Below are 20,235 nucleotides of genomic sequence, written 5' to 3'. Positions count from 1 at the left end.
TTTTGTGCTTTTACAACCAAAAAATGCCTTCACACTGGGTGAACTCTTTTCTCACAAAATTTGAATGATAAGAATGGGATAGAAGTAACAAGCCCTGGGGAGTAAAAAGCAACACATGAAACAGAAATAGAGATGTCATTAAAACTGTAAAAAATACATTATGAAAATTGACATGAGGGTTAAATGCCAGAGATGGAAACTTTCAGGAGAACCTATCAAAGGGAGCAGAGATAAAGCTTCCACACCAACCATCAGCTGCAGACCATCAATCCTTGCCTGACACAAGTGGATTTCGCTCAGCTACTTGGAGTTTTCAGTGTTCTAGAGAGAGCTGCTATACTTCAGTTACACTCAGTGTTGCACAGAGATTTTGTATTTGAAAAGGGAGATCAGAATCACACAAAGAATCACTTGGCTTCAAGATTTCTCCATTTTCTACAAGTTTATAGTTAGCATTTTTAAGCTGGACTGTCTGGCCTTTGGACACAAACAGATTTTGAAGACAGGCTGTCTGAAAACTTCTCATGGATTTCCTTTTTCCCATAGAATTCCAGGTTTTGTGTTCTCACCCACTCCCCATGCATGTTGGAATTCAGAAGGAGCAGTGATTCCTAGCAGTCACCTCCTAAAAACAGGGAAAGCTTTCTGTCCTTGTTACCAGGACAAATCTGTTCTCAGATAATTATTTCACAGTATCATTGGCATAAACTCCCTCAGCTCCCAACACCCAAAGCTGTGAACATCCTGGCTCAGCAGTCTCAGCCTCTGCAAGACACCCACAGTGAGAGACAACTTGGAGTTGCTGCTTGCCAAAGACTTGCTGAAAGCCCAGCAAAGTATTTGGGGCCAAATTATTGGAGGAATAATAATGATAATGATAATAATGTTTTACATTTTTATATTATAATTATGATGGTGGTGAATGAATGATGCATGAAAGTATCCCCAAATGAGCCAGTTTCTTTAATCTTGAGACACTAAAAAAGAGGAACAACCTGGTGCCATTGGTCAGCTCAGCTCTCCCAGCAGTATGGTAACTCCTTGGGATTACCAGGCAAATTAGGAAAATGTGCTGTAACACCAAAAAACCAAACCCCAAAAGATCACTCAGCCACTAACAGAAGTCAGCCTGTGGCCAGCGGCCATTCCCAAAGGGGTTTGTAAAGCTCTCCCTAAGGAATGATCCCTGTCTGCACCGTGCAGGAAGCAGCACGTCCCCAGCCCAGCCATGGCAGGAGTTTCTTGCCAAGGGAAGATGAAATAAATGTGGCCTTGAGGGCCAATGGCACTGTCATGTCATGGTTCCACCTGAATCAGCCTGCTCAACTCTTAGACAGAGAAACTTCTAAAATTAATACCTGGTTTTATATAAGCTGATCCTGAATAAGCCATTTAACTTTAAAAAGTGCTGATGGAAATTCTGAATTGCCTTTTCATACGAAATTAAGATTTTTTTCATCCCTACCCTGAGAGGGGGGGAAATTTATTGCAGGGTTTATTTTCCTCTAATATTTTGTTGATTACCTCCAAACATTCCAGTTTTTGTCCTGTGAAAATCAGCATGTAAGACTGTGAAATGTGTGACTGAACAATCCAGTTTATTTAAACCAACAGAAAATTATTTTACATCTCATTTTTAAATAAAAATTAGAGCTCTATAGGCCATTGAAAAGCTGAGAGTGCTTTAAAACTTCTTTTTTTAAAAAAGAAAAAACCTTTTCATAAATTAAAACTTCCCACTTTATATCCCTTTAGTGATTGCCCTAATGCTGTGACTTGGCAGGTTATAGGCTTTGCAGACAACTTGTAAACCTTCCAAACAGACATCAATCATAGAAGTGATTGCACGGTCTTTATAAAGCAATCTGAGCAATTATGCTGCAATACAAAAATCTATTTCCCCTATAACCAGCGATGAATCAGCTGTCCATTAATGAATAAAGATTGTGAATCATCATCTTTAAAAGATTTAAGATGGGGAAATGTAACAGCTTCTTAAAATTGGCTCCTGAGCTTGTCTGCTCCAGCGCCTGCATGGCTGAGGTGGTTGAAAGCCCCTGGAGTTTTTTCCAGTGTCCCAAAATTAACCTGATGGGCAGCTTGGAACTGCCCTTCCCAAGGCCAGTCCCCCAGTGTGGGAATGTCCCCTGCTCCCACCTGGGCTGGGTAACATCACAGAGCCACAGAACCCCAGAGTCTCAGAGGCACAGAATCGCCCAGGCTGGAAAGACCTTTGAGAGCGTCAGGTCCAGCCGGTGACCCGAGCCCACGCTGTCACCAGACCATGGCACTGAGTGCCTCTCCAGGCTTCCCTAAACACCTCCAGGGACATTGCCAGAGCCAAAGGGCCTCCTCCAGCACAGCATTCACAACCAGCTTCTGATTTCCTGTGAAACAACTCCCCCCTGCCATAGCAATTGAAGATGCTGTGATCAGAGGGGAGCAGCCCACGCTGGCTGCTGGCTAACGAGGCAGGGCAGCACCAAGTCCTGGAAAAATTCAGGGAGCTAATGGTGATTGGCAGCTTTGATCAGAGACACCACTCCAAGCACAGGATCTGTGTTTTATGGATGGGTATTGCTGCATTCGAACCACTAACACGAGAAGGCAAGATACACCATGGACACGTTCATATAGAATAAGCCAAATTTACTTCTGCTTGCCAATGTTTTGTACTTTCTGAGTATTTTACATTCTTTCCTCACTCCTTTTGCTGAGACTTGTCTTTTGTGTGTGTTTGCTTAAAGGATTTAGACTATGTATTATTTTTAATCTCTTCTTTTTATAAGCATTGTGTATGATGTAAATCAACACATCCTTTGCCAGAGGGAAAAAAAGTTTGCAAATCCCCAGAGACCAAAGGAAAAAGACCAGCATGCAAGAAGTACTTCAGTAATTTTGAAATGAGCGCAACAAATTTATTTTTCAGGTCAATGCATGATTTTCTATTACTTTCTTTTCCTTAATCAGTCCTGGCTTATACTGCCCATAGTGTAATTAAGATCATTAATTTAATCTAAAATTGAAATAGATTTTCAAAAGTCAGTTTGTGCTTTCAGCTCGGATCCTACACACACAGCAAGCCAGCTGAATGTCAGGTGGTAGTTTTGAACTGTGTGCACAGGATTTTTGCTACAGTCCCCAAGTCTTCTGAACTTCATAAATATGAAAAATCTGCTTGGACAGACTCCCATTCACACTTGCTTGGTTTTGAGGGAATGGTGTTTGTTTCCACAGAGGTTGAGGGTTTGTGGGTATTTTTAGTTTTTGAAGAAGGGACCAAAATTGTAATAAGGCACAATTCAAAGGATAGTGATTTTGAGCTTCAGGTTTCCTTTTTCTGACTTCAGAATACTCTAGTTTAGATAGTCTAATTTTGCCACAAAATTCAACTGCATAGGTACAGCAGAAATTTCCAATTTTAGGGAAGTTAAAGAATGATTTCTAAAATAAGTGTCAAGAAACACAGGAGGAAAGACAGACATCACCTTGAAGTTATGCAAGTTATGTATGTTAACAGTAGAAATTACAAGCACAAGAAACACCACAAAAAAAGTAATTTTAGGTGCTGCCTGTGTCTTTCCCATTAGGGTGCTATAAGCGAGTCTAAAAAAGCATTTGCAATTTTGTCTAAATCCAGCAGCCACCCTGATCGCCCAAAAGCCAGGTGAGAACAGTTGGGGAAATCAACCACGTGTCTTGCCGTTATCAAAGTCTTCTTTATCTTCCAGACACAAATATTAGATGCTTTATTTAAAAAAAAAAAAAAAAAATTTGTAGCTGACACAATTTCTCGAAGTTGAAAGTATCTCTTGAAATAGCCCTCTCAAAAATCGAATTCTTGGCATAACTAGATTAATTTTGCAATGCTGGGTGTGAACAAGAAAGGCAGCTCGTGTCAAAGACATTTCACTCTTCCATTGTGAGGAGGAGGAAGCAGGACTTTCCCAAGACCTGCTCGTGCCCTGTGGCTGAGCCCAGAGCTGGGCACTGCCAGGCTCACAGGTTTTATCTGTTTCTAGCATGGGCTGATCTCAGCAAACTTCCTCACTCCACTGGGTGCCCTTTCTGCCCTTTATTCCTTTCTCAGGCATTTACAACATATGTATTTTCTTGTATGTTTTGCATGAAGACAGGTTAGAAAATTGGCATTGTTCACCTGCACAGGAGAAGCTTTGGGTGAGCTCAGGGTGGCCTTGCAGGGCCTGAAGGAGCTGCAGGAAAGATGGAGAGAGACAATTGCCAAGGGCTGGAGGGACAGGAGCCAGGGAATGGCTCCCAGTGCCAGAGGGCAGGGCTGGATGGGATCTTGGGAATGAGGAATTGTTCCCTGGCAGGGTGGGCAGGCCCTGGCACAGGGTGCCCAGAGCAGCTGGGGCTGCCCCTGGATCCCTGGCAGTGCCCAAGGCCAGGCTGGACACTGGGGCTGGAGCAGCCTGGGACAGTGGGAGGTGTCCCTGCCATGGCAGGGGTGGCACTGGATGGGATTTCAGGTCCCTTCCTTCTGGGATTTTATGATAACGTAATTCTTAAATATCAAATTAAATCCAAAAAAATGTCCTCCAGCTCCCCCTCGTTGCCTGATGGGTCTCAGGGTGTTCACCCTGCTCAATGAGCTTTGTTCCTCAGTGAGCAAAGAAGAAATCAAGACATTACTTAGGGTATTATTTCATGATAATGAAACTGACTGGTCTGACATCCAGCCATGCTTGAAATGTGCCAGTAAGGGAGGAATTAGAGCAAAGTCTCCATGCATGCCCAGCTCCAGAGCTCCAGTTCTGTGTGCCCAGAGTCAGCAGTTCCCACAGGAATTAGCTGTGGCCTGATGCAGTGTGTCTTTACTTTTCCTTGAGGGTAGATAGTTTAGAGGATTTATGCATTTTCCATGCAATCCTGCTTGAGACAGTAAAGTAGAGTCACTCATCCATAAATTTACCTCACCACTTCAGCACTAAGTGCTGATACAGGAGGCATATCTGCCTCTTACCTATGAAGACTGAAGACTGTCAGTGGTTAATAAGAATTTAATTTCATGCAAGCCTCACATGGAGATAGCTCAGAGTAACAGAAGATACCAGAAACAATTTGTTTATCTCACTGTATACACTTATTTTCCTTAGCATTAACTGCCCTCATTTTTCCTTCCTTCTCTCCTTCCAGTGTATGCTGCCTTGAATCTCTTTTTCCAGATGGTTTCTATCACTCTTATGTTGTTTAAAGGTTCAGAACCAATTAGCTAAGGCTTTTCTTTCATTTCACCAGCTTAAAATTTCTGTGTATCTGATCACATCGTTCCAGCTGTGATCCTAATGAGCTAGAACTTCTCATTTTGGGGGCCCCTAAATTCTATTTATAGAGTCTTTTCCAACAATGAATTCATCTGTTCAGAAAACAAGGTCGGACTGTGCTCAAAAATAACTTATAATGAGCCACGTCAGCAAATACCAGATAAAGGTAGTGCTGAAAGAGGGAAATGAATACTTCAAGCTCATTTATGATTTATGAGTTCAGGGTTGAAATGGAAGTGGCACGTAATAATGAACAATGGAAATATCTCTTGTTTGGAAAGTGCAGGTGAATAGAACTCTGGGCTTGAATAGGTTATTAATAGGTTATTGATCCAATCTATTTCTGCTACAAAAAAAAAAAAAAGATACCAAAGTTCAAAAAGTGGTCAGCAATAAATAAAAATATACTCCATCAACTGATAGCCAAAATAGAGATCAGCCATATGCCAGCCACAAAACCAGAGGCCCTTAAGCATCAGTCCTGGGTGTCTCACACTGCACATGCAGGTACACTGTGCACATCCAGGGGCTCCCACTCTTGCTCCTCCCAGGCTCCCAAGGAGAGGTCAAGTGACTCTGACAGAGTCCCAGGGTGTCATGGCAGTGAGAATTGATGTGAGCTCAAGGGAAGGCACAACACTGGATTTCCTACTCCAGGCCAAGGAATCAGAAATCCTGTGATTTTTTTGGAGATGGACATTTGCTTTCCTTCTACTTTCCCAGTAGCATTGTCCTATTGACCACAAGGTCTGACTTCTGTGCAATGCCTACATCACTGGTTTTAATTCAACACCACCCTGGGAACCAGAGCCAGCCTTTGCTGTGCTCCTAAGGAAAGGTCAGAAATGCAGCCATGCCTCTCGGCTCATGGCAACGTCCTTAGAGCAGCTGAAATGTCATCAAGTCGAGAAAACCTCCTCTGGCAAAAAGAAAAGTTTAAATGAATGCATATTCGTACCTCTCCTTTTTCTTCACACAGCATAAAAATCACATTTTCATCACAAAAATGTATTTAAAGCAGGAAGATCCTGGTGCTCATGGCTGCCCAGGATCCCAGCCTGCCTCCAGGTCTTGTTCTTCCTCTGTAGATCAATGATGTGTTTAGCCACACCTACACAAAAATAATAATTATATATATATATATGTATATATATATATATATATATACACACACACAGCTGCAGCAATCAGGTGGTCTGGGGAATAGTACAACCTGTTCAAATTTCTTTGGTAATTTTGTTCTATTTTAACTACTTATGTAGGCTCCTGCCACAATTTGCAGTTTTCACAAAACATAATTGCAAAACACAACCTGAGGAGAGCTGTTTGGTTTCAGCTGTTGTTTGCTGGGTACCACGTGGGGATTTTGCAATAAGGACATAAAATAAGAACAGGTTCACCCTTTGCTACATTTCCTGGGTTACAATCTTCCCCTTGCTCTATTTAACATCAGAACTTTACAATTCCTGACCTCTTCAAAAATGTGTAAAAAAGCAGTAGAAGGTTCTTACACTAAGCTGGAAAGGAGATCAATTACATCCATAACTGGAAAGTTTTTGAACTCTCTCAGCAACAGAAGTTTCGTGGGAGATTGTTTTCATCAGCAGGATGAATAAAAGATGAGTTGGCAGGTGAATCAAGTAGAAATATTTATTACTAGCATGCACTGAGAATGACACTAGAATGCCTCTAAAAGCCTGACTGGAGAGAAAAAAAAAGCCATTTAAAAATTAACTCTCACTCCAGAAAAGGAAATGAAGATAACCAGATAAGCAAGCACACTATGTGATTAGGAAACCAAACACAAATTGAAGTCAAAACAAAATTGAAGCCAAAATGAAATGGAAGCCCCTTTTCCTTTATGTCACATGGTCATAGGAGGGCAGCAACGTCCCATTGTTTCTGTGGGATTCACAGGTTTTGGGGTTTTCACCACAGAAACTCTGACTATTGGCCAAAGATTTCAGAGACACAGGGCTCTCCACAAAGTCATAACAAAAATAAATAAATCCCTTTTCAGCAGTGTTAGGGTTTTACTACTATTGCCATAGTTTCAATAATACAGCAATTATCTCTTATTCATAAACTGAACTCTGCAAGTGTGCTTGCTGTGGGAATTCACAGGGAATTTCACAGCAGAGAAAAACCCTGGCAAAGAGCAGGTTCCTGAGTGCATGGCACATCAGAATTAGGGCTGGGTGCACTGATTTTATTTGTTTTACATATGCTTCCCACAGTCAGAAATAACTATTCCAATTTTTTTCTAAATAGGATGAAGCATCATGAGCCCCAACTCTGGAAAATTTTAATCATGACCTATTATTTCCTCTGAAAATCTGGTCAAATTACTGGATTTCACTTCTAATAGAGCGAGAACACAGAAAAAACTGGTTAGTAAAGACTCTAAATGGGTTTGAGATCAGAACCCACAACTTTGCCCTGCTCCACCACTGCCCAGCATCTTAATCCTTCAGTTGAGTTCCCCTTACTGTCTGGTTATTTTATTTGCATGGTAAGTGGATAGAAACAGACTCAAACAAATCCCAGGCTGAAGTTTGGGATTACACAAAAGGCAAAGTTGGTCTAAGAGGATGATGCATTACTTTTATCAAATAACAATGAGGACAAAGTTATTCCTCTGTCCCCCAGCACTTCAGATGGGGTTTACTTGCTGTGTTAATTCTGCATTGCTGTGAGAGCAGCAAATGGGAGAAGCTTTGCTATGGAATTGTGGATTTTTCACGTGCACCTGGCTGAAACTACATCTGGTTGCACTCTGGAATTCCCTCACCCTCCTCTGTGGAAGAAAGTTATGTCTCCCTTTTCATATTGCTCTAAAATCACAACGTTGTCTCTTTTTCCTGGTGTAGTTGCTCAGAACAATAACCAGAAAATGTAATACCATGGAGTAACAGGAATAGGAGGGGGAGAGGGATGTGAGAAATGTGACAGCAAGAATACACAGAAAATGCAAGTGCAGGCAGCTATGTCCAGAGAAATAGAACTGGAGATAAAAGGGTAAAGGGTGGGGAAACCCTCATTTTACTCAGGAGTGCCAGGTGACAAAGAGGCTGGAGCAAGACATCTCTGTGAACACCCAGACTGAAGATGCATCCCCATTCCTCCAGGAGCATTCCAATGCAATTCCCAGACTAGAAATTTGTCCAAATGAAAATGTTTTACCCCAAGCCACAGCGTGGCCCTGGGGCAGCAGCTGGAGCTGCACAGCAGCAGGAGGAGACACCGGGGCTGTGGCTGAGCAAACATTTCCCCAGCTCTGGAAGCATCTTTGCCTCTTGTGCAACTGCAGCCTCTCCAGGCAGCTCAGGCAGGTGTGTCCTGGCTTCACTTGCATGTTCTTGTACCTCACAGTGCCAGGACAAGGAGACAAAGCTTAACCCCCTAGGGTACTCAGGCCATTCAAACTTGGTCTTGAAAAAGAATTAAAGTCAATCAAACTCTTGCTTAGATTACTCTGTTCATATGTTTGAAGTACTAATAAATCACACAGCATTTTTAAGATGTGTGTAGGTGGTTGTTGGTTTTTTCCTCTATTTTCAAGAGCATCTGGAATTTATGTTATGAAAATTAAGAGCAAGGAGAGACTGATCACAGCACAGCAATGCTTTTGCAAAACTCAGGTGACATCGTCTGGCCAAGCCTGGCTCTGCAGGTACCAAAGCAAGGATTATCCAGTAAGGCACTGAAATGGGAATTCTGCTTGTCAAGAAAATCAACACAGAAATGTGGAGTGTGAAGTTGGGCTGTGAGAGCCACCAAAGCAACCAAGTGCATGTCAGAGGGGACAAACAAAAGCAAGTGAACACAAACAGAAAGGGCCATGCCCAAGGCTCCACCCTGGGCGCTCAGAACCCCCTGCACTGGCAGCAGGACACTGGCAGCAGGACACTGGCTCCTAAAGCACTGCAGTCACCTGCAGGTGGGAAGAACTTCCACAGGGAGAACCTCTGCGCTGGTTTGGGAGAAGTACAAAGCCAGAGTCTGAGCTCACTACCCACCCCAGAACAAGTCTCTAAAGGACTGGCTCCAAAATTTCAGCAGGGAGGCATGGGAAGTGTGCTTTATGACCCATATAATTTTAAACATTGCCTGTTGACCACAGTTTCCCCTTCTGCACTGCTTAGTTCAAAAAAACCTCATCAAGCCATGCAGTTTTTTTCTTTTTAAGAAATGTGCCAGATAAGTTCCCTCAACCCAAATAAAAACCATAATTATTCTTCCCTGCCCCAACTGCTGGCTCTCAGTCACCTTTTTCCTTGAGGATGTTAAGGAGCTTCCCTTAGAGCATCCCCAGGGGCTGAGGCCCAGCTCCAGCAGAGGTGCCCTGTGTGCCCTGTGCTGCTGGCACAGGCCAGGCTGTGATGTCCCTGAGCCACCAGCACAGAAATGATCTCACCCAGCTGACAAGTGCAGAGACCCAACAGGAGCAGTGGGAGCCAGTCCTTCAGGATAAACACAAGGATCTGCTAAAATGGCAGGTGTTCTACTGGGCAGTGACAACTTGAAGGTCAATGTCCCCACCACAGATACAAGAAGGGAAAACATTTTTTCATGTCACACCACGCTTTGTGACCCCAAGAGAAGCTCACACCTGGGATTCTGCTTTCTGTGGAAGTCCTCAGGCTGTGGCAGTGCAGAGCACACACCAGCAGAGGGACAAACTGACACCTGACAAAACCCCCAGGTGTGCTCAGCTCTGCCTCTGGTTCTCGTTACAACTACAGCTCTGAACAGAGAGCCTCTGCTCAACTTAGCACCAAAAAACTCTTCCTCAATTTTAGATAAGTATCTTCTTCTGGAAGAAATCAGTTCCAAACAATTTTCTTTTCTTTTTACCTCTCCAAGAACAGATAAATTCCTCAGAATTAATGGGAATAAAGTTAAGCCTCAAAGACTGAGTACATGAACACTTGCCTTGCTACTGATCTATTGCAATTCAAAGATTTATTGTTTTTGTAGGTGTTGTAGGGGGGGTTTGCATTATTTTAAGACAATTACAACAACATTTTGAGTGTTACAGTGATGCTTTAACTGCTGATGAACGCATGCATATCAAAGTTAAAATAACTTTCTGAAAGTGTCAAATTAACTAAAGTTTGGATATTTTAGCTGGTGAACTCCTGTCCCTGATGCTACCTGGTTAATTTAATGGAACCTCAATGGTGTCAAGATGTGTTCACTTTCATTTATTAAGAGTTGTTTTTGTTGTGGACAACCCTCAGAGCTACAAACACTTCAGCAAACTCCAGCTGTTTACTTCTACCCCAGGTTGAACATTTGTGCTTTCTGACCTGGAACCTGGCACATTTCCCTAGGAGCTGCACTCCAGTGCAGCAACCAAAACATTGCCTTTCATCCATTTAATAAAGACTGGTTTTAAGTGTGAAAGGAGTATTTTTACTTACAAAAACAGTGATTCCCCCTCACCAACTACAAAAAAAGTCACCAAAAAAAAAAACCAAAACACCCTCTCCCAACTCCAACTACATTATGGAGGTCTGAATACTTAAATATAAAAAAGGATAATAATTTTGGAGTACTGAAGAAAAAGTATAGAAAAGGTGTATTTGAGCATCAGGTGTAAGTTTTTAGGGAAGAAAATAATATTTTTCCTAGTATTTACATCCATGCTTAACCTCAGATGTTTTATTTAAAAGTCCATAATTTTATTTCATTTAATGCCCATAATTTTAAGGCACAGAATTTGTGTGACTACTATTATGTCTCTTACTGCTGTGGAAATGAAGAACACAAAAGGCAAGCAGAACTATCTAACCTAAACCAGAATGCCTGCAAAGATGTTAATTCCAACAGATTGTCAGTTTTGCAGGAGTTGCATCTCAATGTTCTCATAAATCTTCACAGCACTGAGCTTGCAGGAGCAGGTTAAGGCATTTAGTTTGCTCACGTAAAAATTTTGACTTTCTGAGTCACAAAATACCATTTTTATTAGTGCCAGTTAGCTCTGATTGCACTAATTAATGAAGCAATTTATGGATGAAAATACCTACAAACCAGTTCAAATGGGTACAGTTTTCCTCACCACAAGTGTATGGTGTACACATTACTGAGAATTTAGAGTGACTGAATCTGGAACTTTGTTAAAACACATTGGATAGAAGACACAATTGAATTGCTGTCAATTCAGCAATTGCAGGGTGCAGTAAGTTGTTGGACTCATGCAACTTACCATGGTTGTAGTGGGTGAATTCATCACAAATCATTTCGCTGCGTGTACACTGTCACAGCCCAGCACAACCTTTAATTTCTGCAGTGACTTTAAAACGTGATTATTTCCTGAGTAAACATGCACACCTAACACTGCAGAGAATTTGAGACTGGAAGGAATTGCAAGACAATGCAATATTTCAGCACAGTGTATACTTTATTCTGTTCCAGCAGCTCTTCAGAGCTGAAGATCCCTCAGGCTTGTTGAGAGAATCCCCCTCATTTTGATCAGGTACAGTTCTTTTGGATCACCTGGTGCCAGCTGTCAGAGATCACCAAAGGAGGGGTGACAGTATTGTCACCTTGTTCTTATGTGAGCATGGAAGTAGAAATGATCTCAGTGCTTGTGTGGCTCCAGCTGCTCGGCTGTTTGATGGGATGAATGGCACAGCCCGGGTGCCACAGCAGCTGCCTGGGCTGTGGCACCTCCAGCTGGCTGCTCCTGTCACCTGTGTGTCACAGCTACAGCGGCAGAGTGGATGTCCAGGGGCTCTGTGGGAAGAATCCACAGCTCTGCCATCTCACAGTCCTGGGGTATCAACTGAGAGTACAAAGCTCTGTGCTCTGGTAAGAGTGCAGAATAACACCTTGCTTACCTGAAGGTTGTCTTCTCCACGTGCTTGGCATCTCAGAGAATCAGCTTTGGGTTTCCAGAGCTCTCACACTCTTCTACATGGGTGAACTTTTCACCCTGGGGTTTTCTCACCCTCATTAGTCCTAGTTCACACTCATTTTGTAGAGGAGGAGGAGTTTCTGGCAAATTCCCTGAGTGCTTGCCCAGGGCAGTGGTGGAGTCACCACCCCTGGAGACATTTAAAGCCATGTGGTGCTTAGGGACACGGTTCAGTGGTGGCCTTGGCAGTGCTGGGTTAACAGCTCGATTCAATCTTAGAGATCTTTTTCAACCTAAATGATTCTAAGAATGGATGGATTGCCTTCACTGACAGCAACAAATTCCAGGGAATATGCAGCTGAATCCACGATTCGTATTTAAAAAACCAACCAACGAAACCAAATCAAACTTTTAACTAGTTTAACATCATCCTTTTTCACCACAGATAATTATAGAGCTGCATGTCAAAGCTGAGCAAACCTACTGTGAAAATGGAAAATAACTTTCTGATTTTTAGACATGTTTCCCAAAACAATCACCACCAATTTGCAGGTGCAGTTACAACCTACACATAACAATGTCTCCAAGACTTACACTTGATGAAAAAGTGCCACAGTGACTCTTCCAAGAGATGACTTCACCACTGGATGGTGAAAGGAACAGAACTTTGTGTTTATTTTATGACTAGACACTTGCTGCTTTGCTACACTACCCTTGCAGCAGCAGTTTGGCTCTACATTAATGCTTTCTACACTACCTTCATAAGACAAGTCTCAGTTCACATCCCTTTGATAATGGTTTAGCACCTTTGTGCCTCTGGCTGCACTGCTAATTTCTCAAGTTAGAGGCAGCTGAGAAATGCCTTTTCACTACTTCATGGCTCAATTTCAGGCAGTGAAGCCTGTAACTGATCCCACAAGTGGATCTGTCAGAGCAAACAGAGCCCAGCGAAGCCAGAAGGGTCCAGGGATGCTGCTGAGGAGCTCTCCCCTCCTCAGCCCCTGCCCTGCAGGCAGAGCAGCCTTTCCTGAGGTTATCACAGGCCTGAGCATCCCTGCCTGCCTTTCCTGGCAGAGAAATCTCAGTCCCCACAGCACCAGCCCAGGGGATGAGAGCAGGGCACCCTTTAAAGCAAGCTGGAGCCCAGCACCAGGAACTTCAGCCACCTCAGCAGCATCTGGCACAAACCCAAGGTCTCCCTGCAGCCCTTATCACCCAGAGCTCAGGGGCAGGTTTCCTGAGGTAAATCCTGTTTTGCTGCTATCAAGGGGAACAGACCTATTCATTGAATCTGCCTTCAGGCTGAATGGCTGGATGTATTCCAAAATGTACTAGACAAAAAAAAATCAACAGTAAATTCAAAAGGTTTTTTTAGGGATGCATTTAGTGATTGCAATTGTAGCACTTAATTATAGTCAATCCTGAATAGCCAAAAGCATGAATATCTTTTAACAGGTTTATCTTCCTTCTCCTTCTAATCCCATCTTCAAAACAGATTATTAAATCCCTGAAAAAAGCACTAAGAAATTTTATGTATAAGGAAAAGTACACAGAGAGCCCCAAATCCAAAAATGCTACCAGTTTAAGCCCCAAGACCTTGTCTACTTAAGATCTTGAGAAAAAAAACGTAACTTTTTAATTTACTAAACTGTAGGAGGATAATGTTTTTAAGTGAATTTAAGAAAAAAAGTAATATTTTTATTTGCTCTTCTGCACCCACACAAGTTCTTACTCAGCAGCAAGAACAGTAAACAGGTCTATATTCCCAGTGTGTAAATCCTTGTGGGAAACAGTTCCTGTGGAGTGTAAACAAGGAAGAGGCACCAGAGAACACCATATGTAAAAGCTTATTTGCAAGCTTGGATGGCACTCTGGAAAGCTCAGTATAAAGCAAAACCATTGTAAAATACACTTTTGTGTATGTTCAGTGACTAAAACATACATTCATTAAGGAAAATAACTCTGTACCTATAAGGAGAAGCAAGAATGAAAGATAAAACCTATTTTGGAGAAGTATCAGCACTTGTTATCTCTTCTAAGTTAAATCTGGAGAGAAAGATGCTCTCTTTTGCTGTATTTACTTTTAGGTGAATTTTTGAACTTCTAGATCTGACAAACAATTTAAATTATCAATACTTTTAATAAAGAGTACATTGTTTAAGCAAAAGACTCAAATGCTTAAGTCTAGTACTGTTAAATCCTGAACAGGGAACTGTGAAGGCCCTCATGTGTTTGAACTCTAAGCTGTCACACAAGTCCACAAAGAGAATATGAATTCCCTCTTGAAAAGAATTGCACAACAAGATACAATTTTTCCCTTGCTTAAGAAAGAGAATCAAGAAAGACATCTGAAAATCCCAGGGCTCTTTGAACAGCCTTCTTTCATGTTATTTTATAAATATGGGCCAATTTGTTAAAATATCTGACACATCCAAAAAAGGTTTGGTAGTTAATTTATTTAATTCAGTTACAGTGCTTCAACAGGATGCTACTCACTCTCCACAAGAGCAGAGCCCAACACTCCATGCAGCTACACCTATTATCCATCTCTATTAAATTGTACCAGTCTCAGTGAAATTTGCCTTGTTTGTTCATTGGAAAGTTTTACCAGAGGTTCTCATGGAATCAGAACTGGTCCACAATCTTTAGTTCAATCACATTTCAGTGAGGTTTTATGAAAACGTTTTTCTTCAGTGTATACAAACCTGGAAACCCAGGGAAATTTCACCTTTTAGAAAGTTATTTTCAAAGCCAGTAAGTAACAAAAAGATTTAGGATCTTGCAGGCACTGGTAGCAGCTGGACTACCAGAGGGAGAAAGGAATGGTTCAGGATGGAAGTTCCCTAGTGGTATTGAACTGCAGCAGTGCAAGGCTCTACTCGTGGCTCCTGTAGTAATCTTCAATAGTTTCTGAGTTGAAGTGCACCACGGTGACGGTGATGTCGTCCCTGTACATCCTGGCCAGGTCCTCGGGCAGGGTCAGCATGGCAGCCAGCTTCTCGGGGTCCACCTCGCCGTACTCGTTGCTGCCGATGGCGTGCCGGATCAGATGGGTGGCCGTGTTCTGGTCCAGGGAGGCCAGGCCTTTGCTCTTCCTCTGCAGCAACAAGTTGTGCATGTAACCCAAATTAACTGGTTTCTTAAAAGTCAGTGGTGGTTTCTGCATGTTGAGCTCTGTAAGGTGTCCAGCAACAAGTTTTACAACCTGCTCATTACTCAGCATCTCCCATAGCCCATCTGAAGCAATAACAAGAAACTTATCCTTGCTTCTTAACTTGTGGTATGTGACTTCAGGCTCTGCAGTTAAATAAGGGGGGGTATGGTAGTTTGGAGGAACGTACTGATAAATGTTTAGAGCCTCAACATCACAGCTGTTCTCGAGAATGCTGTGCTGCAATTCTTTACTCCATTTTAATTGCACATCCCCAAAAGCTCTGGAGGGCATGAGAATCCCCAGTAATCTGTCATTCACAAATAGGGTTTTCTCCTCAGATCTAGGATGCTCTCGCTTCAATCTTCTAATTTCAAATTCATCATAGGCATTGTGGTCTCGGGTTAGAGGGAGAGTAGACCATGTTCCATCTTCTTCACGGACCCCTAAAACTGCTCTGCAATCACCAGTGTTTGCCACGTGTAGGTGAACGCCATCAATGTGAGCTACACAGGCTGTTGCACCGGAAAAAGCTACTTGCAGGGCAATATTTCTCATCAGCTCATTTTCCTGAGGAGCCTGAACCTCCAGCGATATGTCTGAGTCTAACCTTTTGAATGCACAAATCATGGCTTCTTCCAAACTAAACCCCGGCTCGGTGTCCAGGTCCAGCAAGTGCTGCCAGTAGACCCGGAGGTTCTCAAAGTACTGCGAGGTGATTTCCCGGTACTCCACATCGTTGGGATGCCTGTGCCACTGCAGGATGGGCCTCACTGGTTTCATGGCCTCCACGGCCAGCTCGATCTCCTCCAGGCTCTGGCGGGGCATGAGGGACACGGCGATGTAGTGCAGCAGCCTCTCGCTCACGGCCTGGGCGCAGGCGGCGCCCGCGTGGCCGTCGAACACCCCGAACATCATCCCCGCCGTCTGCAGGCACGTGGCCGCGCTCCGCCGGTCCTCGATGGGGCTGTTGGAGGCCAGCTGGTTGCTTTCAAACCTCAGCACGGAATTTCCATTCTTGCCATTCAAATCCAGTGTTCTGTGGGATAGTTCACCTGCTCTGAGTATGTCGTTGATTTGTGCTGGAGACAACTGGAAAGAAAAATGTTCTTCTTCGGTGGAAGTGTGACGGAATGCTTTGGGAAAGGAGAAAGTTCTGTCTAAGCTGCAGCTCCCAGCAGGGTAGGGACATGTTTTGGAGAAAACAAGCTTCCATTTGATCTTGTTTCTATTTGGGATACAGATGGAGTACCAACGTCCTTTCCCTTGTAAAATAATGCTGCTTCTGGCTGAGCTTAAAATCCAGGATGATACAGTTCCTGACATCATAAGTCACTCCAAAATTGGAGCACCTTCCTTCAGTAACACGGAATGTCCTTGCAGCCTGGAATATAAATGGAGGAAAGGGAAAATAATTAGAAAGTTCATAAGAAGCTTTCCCTATAGAAGTTCAAAAGCATATCTAGAGCTCTCAGAAACATTCAGAACTTCTTTCCAAAAGAGATTGCTATGGATAAAGGCATCTTTAAAGTGATACCATTTCTGTCACTTAATTATAACCAAGGATATGACTGCTCCTTTTAACTCATCAGAAAAGTTAATTTTTACTTTCCAGACAGGCTTTTTTTCCTCATTGTGGCAAGAATAAGAAGAAATGGCAACATTACAAAAAATGTTATTGGAAACTGCACAATGAGAAGCCTCGTCTAACACGACACAGAACAAACAGATCCAACGAGCTTGAAAATTGGGACTTAAACTGACAATTGTTGCACAACTCTCAAAAAAGCCTGCTAGAGTACAATTCTATTAATAGACTCAAAACTTCAAACCCAAGAGAAGATAAGTACTTAAACCCAGTGGAAAGACTGAGACATGTGGCCAGTTAATGATTTATGTGAATTACCATGATCCTCACAGCTAGAACAAGCCAGTCTACCTTTCCAATTCTGTTACAGCTTATAAGCTCAGCTGTTCTTTTTTTTACCTTCAAGGTCTTAACCAACCCTCAGGCAGGCAGGATCTTTTACACAGCTGAAGGTAAATTCTACTGCTGGTTAATTAATGGGTTTTTTCCAGCATTGTGCACTCTGGTGCAGTATAAGACATTGACAACTTTTACAGGTTCACAATTTGGCTTGTTCATTTGGAGGGCAATTAGAACAAGCTGCAGGGAAGATCTCCGCTGCCAACAGCCCTGAAACTTCAGGCACTTCAGCAGCTGAAGCTCTTCAGTTGCCATGGGGGAGGTCCTCACATTGTCTCCTGCTTTCAATAAGGTATTCCAGCTGTGGAACAGTGCTAAGTATAAACAGATGTTCACTCACAAACAGAATTTTGCCCCATGGATTTAAAAAATTCACTGTATGGCAGCACCGCAGGTACAATTACTCCCAAAAGATCCCATTAGCAGCCACTGAGAAAAGAGAGTTCTCTGTGAGCTTTCAAACACTTTGAGGCGGCCTGTGACACCACTTGCTCAGGCCAAAGACACTACATGCTGCCACAACAGCAGTTTTTTAGCAGCACGCTTCACAAGAAATAACAAGAAACCAGCCAGGTCAGATGAGTGGAAATGTTTCCAAGAAATCAGCAGGAAGTAAAAGTCACCTTGAAGTTATTCTAAACAGAAGGCCTACTGATACAACCCAAGAACTGCTAAAATCCTGTTTGGAACCCAAAGCAATGTGTCACCAAACATTTCTGAAGTGCGCTACCCATACTTAAAGCAGAAAAGAGCAGACAAGCATTCCAACAGACCCCACCACTAGGATTCTGGCAACCTGGTGAGAACAGGCAAAGACACAGCGTAATTTCACTGCTGATGTCAGGAGAGGAGATGGAAAAGGCAGTGCTAGTTCCCTGTCCAAGGCTTGCCTGCAGTCTCCTGGGACACTGCATCTCCCAACAAACACAATGCCTTTTGTTGTCCTACCAAAAGAATGCACCAAAATAACAGGAAGACAGCTGACACTACCAACTCCAGCAACAGCTAAACCCAAAAAGCACCTACAGCACAAGACAAGACAAGGTTTGCCAACCTTTTTCAGTCCATTCACTGTTCTGTTTTTCCTTTATTCTCTTCCTGTCCCTCTCAGCCATGAGATTGAAAGGAGGATGACTTTCACATACTTGATCAAAAACAGGATTGAAACAGTGTTTAAAGAACCATCCCCCGTTCCCCCCGGCTGGCTGACAGTGCGAGGCGGTGTGGTTTTCCGCCCAGCAGCAGGGTCACTAACACCGGTTGGCCCTGCGCTCGCCTAAGGTCAGGTAGCGCTGACGAGCCCTGGAGCTCCTGTGTGCCAGCCCTGCTCTCTGCGTTCCCATCCTCGGGGTCCTCCCAGCCGCAGTGTGCAGACGCTGCTGCCCAGGACGCCCCCGGTAGCGGTGCTAATTAAAGCGGTGTGCTAAAGACCCTTATGTAAGAGCCAATTATTACATAAACTCGCTCCCGCTCCAGCGCCGGCACTGCCTCCCCGGGGACGCCGTGTCCCAGCGGGGCCCGGGCTGAGCCCGGCCAGCCCCGGCACGGCCCCAGCAGCTGCCGGAGCGCACAGCGCAGCAGCGCCCGCTTTTCCCAGTGAAATAACAGACACCCGTTACACTTGGATTTACAGCCCCTCTGAGACCCCCACATTCCCCTCACTCACCCTCCCGACGCTGCCCACACCCAGCCTCATCCCACACACATCCGGCACACGCCGACCGCTGCCGCGCCACCTCCGCACCGCCCCAGCCCCACACACCGTCACACAGACCCCCCTCTGCTCCCCAACACCCCCGTACCCCCACACCCCTGTCCCGCACTCACCCCTCTGCTCCTGCACACCCGCACCGCACCCTCACACAGCCCGTCCCCGCACACATACCCACCCTGCCCCGCACAGAACACGCCCTGTGCCCTGCACACACCCACCGCACACCACCGCCGCCGCGACAGCCCGTGCCCCGCACAACTCCCACCTCCCGCTTCCGCACAGTCGTCGCGCCAGGCCCAGCTCCACTCCCTGTGCCCCGGCACGGCTGCCCCGGCGGCGGCCGCTCTCTGCCCGCCCCGTCCCCCGCCCCCGGCGCACCCACCGTCCGAGCAGCCGTCAGTCGAGCCCGCTGGCCCCGCGCTGCCCCCGGCGGGGCTGAGGGACGGCGCTGACCGACAGCACCACCGCCCAACCCGCCCTGCCGCGGGGTCCTGTCAGGACACGGCGGGGCGGGCACGGCCCCGCCCTCCCGCCATGTTGTGCGCGGCGGGCGCGGCCGCCCGGGCTGAGGGGCCCCGGCCCCCTCGCTGCCGGCGCCGCCCCGCGCCCGCCGCGGCCCTGCGCAGCCCGATAACGAGAGCAAAAAGGAAGCGAGTGACACGTGTTAGGAAGAAAAAACGCCAGCAGGGGTTTCTTCCTCATTTATAACGCTCAAAGCCACGCTGTTTCCTTGAGGGAGGACCCCTCGGCTTTTCCGGTTTTTTTCCACTACGATTCTACACCCTTCAGGACTGAGGACACCGGCTGAAGGGGCTCAAAATCGCAAAGCACTTTCGTAATTAACTCGCCATATAAATTATGGAGAACAAAAGGGCTCATTTTGCTGACTCCCCGGTTTTTTGGTTTCATATGACTGCTTGTCTGGGTTAGCGTTTCCACTGAGCGGTTCTAAGCCCGGTAACGAGGGGAAGGAATGGGCCCAAAGTGCATGGAGGTTAATCAGTAGTTACTGATGTTAACGCAGTGGTTACTAAGTAGTCCCTGCCTTAAAACCTCTAACGATCATTTTTGCAAAAACAGAGGCTCGCAAGTCACAAGAGGCTTTGATACTATCAGTGTATTTTTATTTTTTGTATTCAAGGAATTTTAGTTGAATACTGTGGTGCAAGTATCTTGAATAAGATGAGCATGCTCCCCGGTTATCTCATGTGGAAAGATGCCGATCTTCTTCCA

The 20,235-nt window shown here is 44.6% G+C and overlaps 1 protein-coding gene across 4 annotated transcripts; it reads right to left on the bottom strand.

The window, feature by feature from the left end:
- Positions 1-14,586: 14,586 nt before the first annotated feature.
- PDP2 (pyruvate dehyrogenase phosphatase catalytic subunit 2) lies at positions 14,587-19,516 on the bottom strand. 4 transcript variants are annotated; one of them, XM_030955943.1, is made up of 3 exons: positions 19,385-19,485; positions 18,343-18,432; positions 14,587-16,685 (listed from the first exon to the last, which is right to left on the bottom strand). In XM_030955943.1, the coding sequence occupies exon 3, from the start codon at positions 16,628-16,630 to the stop codon at positions 15,026-15,028; it is 1,605 nt and encodes a 534-aa protein (XP_030811803.1). In that variant the 5' UTR covers positions 16,631-16,685; positions 18,343-18,432; positions 19,385-19,485; the 3' UTR covers positions 14,587-15,025. The 4 variants fall into 4 exon arrangements, with proteins under 4 accessions (XP_030811803.1, XP_030811801.1, XP_030811802.1 ...); XM_030955941.1 differs by lacking the exon at positions 18,343-18,432 and having other exon boundaries at positions 19,385-19,516; XM_030955942.1 differs by lacking the exons at positions 18,343-18,432; positions 19,385-19,485 and adding an exon at positions 19,268-19,343.
- Between the last annotated feature and the right edge of the window lie 719 nt (positions 19,517-20,235).

Source organism: Camarhynchus parvulus, chromosome 11 (assembly GCF_901933205.1).
Source record: "Camarhynchus parvulus chromosome 11, STF_HiC, whole genome shotgun sequence".
NCBI lineage: Eukaryota > Metazoa > Chordata > Aves > Passeriformes > Thraupidae > Camarhynchus > Camarhynchus parvulus.
This window is presented reverse-complemented; position numbering and strand designations above follow the sequence as displayed.

Excerpts from the sequence above, each read along its gene's own strand:
- PDP2 (XM_030955941.1), bottom strand. The coding sequence starts at position 16,630 with ATGATGTCAGGAACTGTATCATCCTGGATTTTAAGCTCAGCCAGAAGC.